Consider the following 7,502-nt stretch of genomic DNA (forward strand, 5'->3'; position numbering starts at 1 on the left):
GAACCATTGATGGTCTTTCCACCAGTTAAGACCTTTTTTATATAAAAATATTAAAATTTGGTTTAAAATGTCAATTTTAGCGCCAAATGACAGCTTATTGAACGCTTATTCAAAAAATATATAGTTTTTATAAAAAAATATATCGAAAAGGGAGATAATCTTTTACTTCCGGTTTAAAAAGGTTACTTCCGGTATTGTTTGATAGGTTACTTGACACTGATTCCAAAAATATATGGTTCTAAATACTGTTACATTGATTTAGTACAAAAAAATAGCTACTTCCGGTTTACAAAAGGTCACTTCCGGTTGTGTTTTTTAAGGTCACATTGCTTACAACTTAATGCAAAAAGTTCCATGGCTTTATCATGTGTACATATGAGGTAAAAGCAAAGGTCAAAATCTAGAACGTTTAATTATCATATGACCTTGAGCTCAATTTCAAGGTTATAAACCAAGGACCTCAAATCAAAAGACTATAGTCCTCTACTTTATATTGTTAATGAGTTATATATTACCATACGTATGATATTAGATATAAAAAGGGGAAAAACTCGCGTCAAATGTCTACGTACCCTTTTGTCTAAAATTTATGTGTTACGACATGTCGTAACTAACAATTGTGTGAAAATATTTTGTCGATATCTTGTATGATTTCTGAAAATAAGAGATAACAAGCCAAAATCAAAATTTTAATCATGACCTTGACCTTTGACCTTGACCTCATTTTCATTTTTTTGGACCAAGGACCTCAAATCAAAAGACCCTAGGCCTCTACCACTTATAGTTTTCCAGTTAAAAATGCATATCACTTATATCAAATATAAAAGGGGAAATAACTCTCATATGGAGTCTCCGGATAGCTTCGGTCAAAATGAATCAAATCATCCTGAGGATATAACGAGCAATTTGGTAAAATAAATTTGTCGGTTTCTTATACGGTTGCGAAGATTAAGCGATAACAAGAAAAACAGTGTTCGGGGAGATAACTCTTACATGGATAAGATTTTGGTTACGCGGTGTCAGTTTCAAAAGCGTATTAATTGTTTGATATCATATACCATATATCTAAGCGACATCTTGCGAAACAAAAACATTGCGAAGGAACAAAAAGTTGGCGGAAGAAAAAAAATAATAATTAAAAACCAATTCTTCAGAGAACAATTGAAGGTCTTTCCACCTCTTTAATTAGAATGAAATTTAGAAAAAAAAGTAAGACAAGGAGGTGGATTTTTTTTCAGAAGAGATGTAAGATCAATATTAAAAACCAATTCTTCAGATGGATCTTTTGGAAAGGGTCACTCCTTGTTGATGAAATTTGGTACCTCAACTGATATAGAAAAATAAGATTAATAGGTATATACAGAAGATTTAATTGTTTTATAATGAACAAAAACAAATTTAAAGCAAAGGTCAAAATCTAGAACGTCAAGTTGACCTTTGACCTTGACCTCAATTTCAAGGTCATAGGTCAGTGATCTCAAATCAAAAGACCGCATGTCAACCACTTGTATGGTTGTAGAGAAATATCGATTTCAAAAACAAAAGGGGAGAAAACTCCTAAAAGGGTTGACCAAAACACTTCGACTTAAATGGGTTGAAGTTGCCCCTTGTTGTAAACAGTAATTAGGCAAACACATCGTATCATTAACTGTTACAGTTTCTTTTGAATAACGATAACAAGCAAAATTCAAAATTTATAACATGACCTTGACCTTTGACCTTGACCTCAATTTCAAGGTCATGGATTTGTGAACTCAAAATAGAAGGTCCGAGGTCAATCACCTGTATGGTTGTGGAGAAATAACGATTTCAAATACATAAGGGGAGAAAACTCCTATAAGGGTTAACCAAAACACTTCGACTGAATAAGTTGAAGTTGCGCCTTATTGTAAACAGTGATTTTGCAAACATATCATATCATCAACTGTTACAGTTTCTTTTGAATAACGATAACAAGCAAAATTCTAAATTTATAACATGACCTTGACCTTTGACCTTGACCTCAATTTCCTTTATATGGACCAAGGACTTCATATCAAAAGACTGTAGGCTTCTACAACTTATACTGTATGAATTAACCCAACATATCGTTTATTTTAGATTTTCAAAGGGAAATAACTCCCATAAGATGTCTTCTGATCACCCCAGTCAAAGTAAAACAAATCATTCTTAAGAGTAGACGAACAATTTGGTGAAAACAGTTTGTAAAAATCTTATTCGGTTTTTGAGATATAGCGATAACAAGAAAAAGGAGACGCGGGGAGATAACTCCTATAGGAATAAGTGTTCGTTCACACAGGGTGAGTTTTGAAACCTCCATTACTGAACAACATCATTGGCCAAACATCCATTCGATATGTTGTAAAACAAAAAAGCATCTCAGACGGCAGAAGAAAAAAAAAAAAAAAAAAAAAAAAAAAAATAATCAGAAGAAAAACAATAGGTCTTTCCACGAAAAGTGGAAAGACCTAATAATAATAATCAGAAGAAAACCAATAGGTCTTTCCACGGAAAAGTGGAAAGACCTAATAATAATAATCAGAAGAAATACAGTAAGGTCTTTCCCTTTAGTAAAAGGAAAGACCTTAATAATCAGAAGAAATACAGTAAGGTCTTTCCCTTTAGTAAAAGGAAAGACCTTAATAATCAGAAGAAATACAGTAAGGTCCTTCCCTTTAGTAAAAGGAAAGACCTTAATAATCAGAAGAAATACAGTAAGGTCTTTCCTTATAGAAAAAGGAAAGACCTTAATTAAAGTGTAAGAGTTTAAAGACTACTAGACAATCGAGCAAACTTTCAAAAGAATAGACAAATGGTTTAAAAAATGAAAAAAAAATACATGAATTGTCACATCCCTATTCACGACCCACTATACGTATGACTATGTTGATAGCTGATACGTGATTGATGTATGCCTACATAATTTACAATCTCACTTTTATTTTAAGGAAATGTTCAAGGCGAAAATGATCAAGATGGAGTTGAAGATGGAAACAATCAAACTGTAAATATACAAGATGTGAATGCGGCAGGAAATGATCAAGGTGGAGATAATCAAGGAGAAGCTAACCAAGGAGGAGATAATCAAGGAAGAGATAAACAAGTTGGAGATAGTCAAGGTGGAGATAATCAAGTCAAAACAGATCAAGGCAACAATGATCAAGGTGTAGATAAACAAGGTGGAAATGAGGATGGAAATGTTCAAACTTTAAATGTTCAAGGTGTGAATGAGGGTGAAAATAATCAAGGTGAAGATAAACAAGGAGGTGATAATCAAGGTGGAGATAACCAAGGTGGAGATAATCAAGTTGGGGATTATCAAGATGGAGATAATCAAGGTGAAAATAATCAAGGAGGAGATAATCAAGGTGAAAATGAAGACGGAAATGTTCAAACTGTAAAGGTTCAAGGTGGCAATAAACAAGGTGGAGATAATCAAGGTGGAGATAATCAAGATGGAGATGGTAAAGGTGAAAAAGAAGATGTAAATGTTCAAACTGTAAAGGTTCAAGGTAGAGATAAACAAGGTGGCGATAATAAAGGTGGAGTTAATCAAGGTGGAAATAAAAAAGGAGGAGATAATCAAGGTGGAGATAACCAAGGAGGAGATAATCAAGATGGAGATAATCAAGATGGAGATAATCAAGATGGAAATAAAGATGGAATTGTTCAAACTTTAAAGAATCAAGGTGTGAATAAGGGTGGAAATGATCAAGGTGATGGTAAACAAGGTGGAGATCATCAAAGTGTAAAAAATCAAGGAGGAGATAATCAAGGTGGAGATAGTCATGGAGGAGATAATCAAGGTGGAGATAATCAAAGAGGTGATAATCAAGGCGGAAATAATCAAGGAGGAGATAATCAAGGTGGAAATAATCAAGGTGGAAATAATCAAGGTGAAAATCAAGACGGAAATGTTTAGACTGTAAAGGTTCAAGGTGTGAATGAGGGTGGAGATAATCAAGGTGGAGATAAACAAGGTGAAAATAATCAAGGAGGAGATAATCAAGATGGAGATAATCAAGGTGGAGATAATCAAGGTGGAGATAATCAAGGTGGAGATAAACAAGGTGGAGATAATCAAGGTGGAGATAATCAAGGTGGAGATAATCAAGGTGGAAATAAGCAAGGTGGAAATAATCAAGGAGGAGAAAATCAAGGTGAAAATGAAGACGGAAATTTTCAAACTGTAAAGGTTCAAGGTGGAGATAAACAAGATGGAGATAATCAAGGTGGAGATGATCAAGGTGGGGATAATCAAGGTGGAAATAATCAAGGAGGAGATAATCAAGGTGGAAATAATCAAGGTGGAGATAATCAAGGTGAAAATGAAGACGGAAATGTTCAAACTGTAAAGGTTCAAGATGTGAATGAGGGTGGAAATCATCAAGGTGGAGATAATCAAAGTGTAAAAAATCAAGGAGGAGATAATCAAGGTGGAGATAACCAAGGTGGAGATAATCAAGTTGGGGATAATCAAGATGGAGATAATCAAGGTGGAAATAATCAAGGAGGAGATAATCAAGGTGAAAATGAAGACGGAAATGTTCAAACTGTAAAGGTTCAAGGTGGCAATAGACAAGGTGGAGATAATCAAGGTGGAGATAATCAAGATGGAGATGGTAAAGGTGAAAAAGAAGATGTAAATGTTCAAACTGTAAAGGTTCAAGGTAGAGATAAACAAGGTGGCGATAATAAAGGTGGAGTTAATCAAGGTGGAAATAACAAAGGAGGAGATAATCAAGGTGGAGATAACCAAGGAGGAGATAATCAAGGTGGAGATAATCAAGATGGAGATAATCAAGATGGAAATGAAGATGGAATTGTTCAAACTTTAAAGAATCAAGGTGTGAATAAGGGTGGAAATGATCAAGGTGATGGTAAACAAGGTGGAGATCATCAAAGTGTAAAAAATCAAGGAGGAGATAATCAAGGTGGAGATAGTCAAGGAGGAGATAATCAAGGTGGAGATAATCAAAGAGGTGATAATCAAGGCGGAAATAATCAAGGAGGAGATAATCAAGGTGGAAATAATCAAGGTGGAAATAATCAAGGTGAAAATGAAGACGGAAATGTTCAAACTGTAAAGGTTCAAGGTGTGAATGAGGGTGGAGATAATCAAGTTGGAGATAAACAAGGTGGAGATAATCAAGGAGGAGATAATCAAGGTGGAGATAATCAAGGTGGAGATAATCAAGGTGGAGATAAACAAGGTGGAGATAATCAAGGTGGAGATAATCAAGGTGGAGATAATCAAGGTGGAGATAATCAAGGTGGAAATAAGCAAGGAGGAAATAAGCAAGGTGGAAATAATCAAGGAGGAGATAATCAAGGTGAAAATGAAGACGGAAATTTTCAAACTGTAAAGGTTCAAGGTGGAGATAAACAAGATGGAGATAATCAAGGTGGAGATGATCAAGGTGGGGATAATCAAGGTGGAAATAATCAAGGAGGAGATAATCAAGGTGGAAATAATCAAGGTGGAGATAATCAAGGTGAAAATGAAGACGGAAATGTTCAAACTGTAAAGGTTCAAGATGTGAATGAGGGTGGAAATCATCAAGGTGGAGATAATCAAAGTGTAAAAAATCAAGGAGGAGATAATCAAGGTGGAGATAACCAAGGTGGAGATAATCAAGTTGGGGATAATCAAGATGGAGATAATCAAGGTGGAAATAATCAAGGAGGAGATAATCAAGGTGAAAATGAAGACGGAAATGTTCAAACTGTAAAGGTTCAAGGTGGCAATAAACAAGGTGGAGATAATCAAGGTGGAGATAATCAAGATGGAGATGGTAAAGGTGAAAAAGAAGATGTAAATGTTCAAACTGTAAAGGTTCAAGGTAGAGATAAACAAGGTGGCGATAATAAAGGTGGAGTTAATCAAGGTGGAAATAACAAAGGAGGAGATAATCAAGGTGGAGATAACCAAGGAGGAGATAATCAAGGTGGAGATAATCAAGATGGAGATAATCAAGATGGAAATGAAGATGGAATTGTTCAAACTTTAAAGAATCAAGGTGTGAATAAGGGTGGAAATGATCAAGGTGATGGTAAACAAGGTGGAGATCATCAAAGTGTAAAAAATCAAGGAGGAGATAATCAAGGTGGAGATAGTCAAGGAGGAGATAATCAAGGTGGAGATAATCAAAGAGGTGATAATCAAGGCGGAAATAATCAAGGAGGAGATAATCAAGGTGGAAATAATCAAGGTGGAAATAATCAAGGTGAAAATGAAGACGGAAATGTTCAAACTGTAAAGGTTCAAGGTGTGAATGAGGGTGGAGATAATCAAGTTGGAGATAAACAAGGTGGAGATAATCAAGGAGGAGATAATCAAGGTGGAGATAATCAAGGTGGAGATAATCAAGGTGGAGATAAACAAGGTGGAGATAATCAAGGTGGAGATAATCAAGGTGGAGATAATCAAGGTGGAGATAATCAAGGTGGAAATAAGCAAGGTGGAAATAATCAAGGAGGAGATAATCAAGGTGAAAATGAAGACGGAAATTTTCAAACTGTAAAGGTTCAAGGTGGAGATAAACAAGATGGAGATAATCAAGGTGGATATGATCAAGGTGGGGATAATCAAGGTGGAAATAAGCAAGGAGGAAATAAGCAAGGTGGAAATAATCAAGGAGGAGATAATCAAGGTGAAAATGAAGACGGAAATTTTCAAACTGTAAAGGTTCAAGGTGGAGATAAACAAGATGGAGATAATCAAGGTGGAGATGATCAAGGTGGGGATAATCAAGGTGGAAATAATCAAGGAGGAGATAATCAAGGTGGAAATAATCAAGGTGGAGATAATCAAGGTGAAAATGAAGACGGAAATGTTCAAACTGTAAAGGTTCAAGATGTGAATGAGGGTGGAAATCATCAAGGTGGAGATAATCAAAGTGTAAAAAATCAAGGAGGAGATAATCAAGGTGGAGATAACCAAGGTGGAGATAAACAAGGTGGAAGTAATCAAGGAGGAAATGAGCAAGGTGGAAATGTTCAAGGAGGAGATAATCAAGGTGAAAATGAAGACGGAAATGTTCAAACTGTAAAAGTTCATGGTGGAGATAAACAAGATGGAGATAATAAAGGTGGAGATAATCAAGATGGAGATAATCAGGGTGGGGATAATCAAGGTGAATATGATCAAGGTGGAGATAATCAAGGTAGAAATAATCAAGGAGGAGATAAGCAACTTGGAAATAATCAAGGTGGAGATAATCAAGGTGAAAATGAAGACGGAAATGTTCAAACTGTAAAGGTTCAAGGTGTGAATGAGGGTGGAAATCATCAAGGTGGAGATAATCAAAGTGTAAAAAATCAAGGAGGAGATAATCAAGGTGGAGATAATCAAAGTGTAAAAAATCAAGGAGGAGATAATCAAGGTGGAGATAATCAAGGTGGAAATAATCAAGGAGGAAATAATCAAGGTGGAAATATTCAAGGAGGAGATAATCAAGGTGAAAATGAAGACGGAAATGTACAAACTGTAAAGGTTCAAG

The 7,502-nt window shown here is 35.4% G+C and overlaps 1 protein-coding gene across 1 annotated transcript; it reads left to right on the forward strand.

Annotated features, from left to right (window-relative positions):
- Positions 1–2,128: 2,128 nt before the first annotated feature.
- LOC134727542 (uncharacterized protein DDB_G0290685-like) lies at positions 2,129–6,279 on the forward strand. The gene is made up of 4 exons (XM_063591922.1): positions 2,129–2,153; positions 2,949–3,896; positions 3,939–6,227; positions 6,263–6,279. The coding sequence occupies exons 1-4, from the start codon at positions 2,129–2,131 to the stop codon at positions 6,277–6,279; spliced, it is 3,279 nt and encodes a 1,092-aa protein (XP_063447992.1).
- The last annotated feature ends 1,223 nt before the right edge of the window (positions 6,280–7,502 follow it).

Source organism: Mytilus trossulus, chromosome 8 (genome assembly GCF_036588685.1).
Source record: "Mytilus trossulus isolate FHL-02 chromosome 8, PNRI_Mtr1.1.1.hap1, whole genome shotgun sequence".
NCBI lineage: Eukaryota > Metazoa > Mollusca > Bivalvia > Mytilida > Mytilidae > Mytilus > Mytilus trossulus.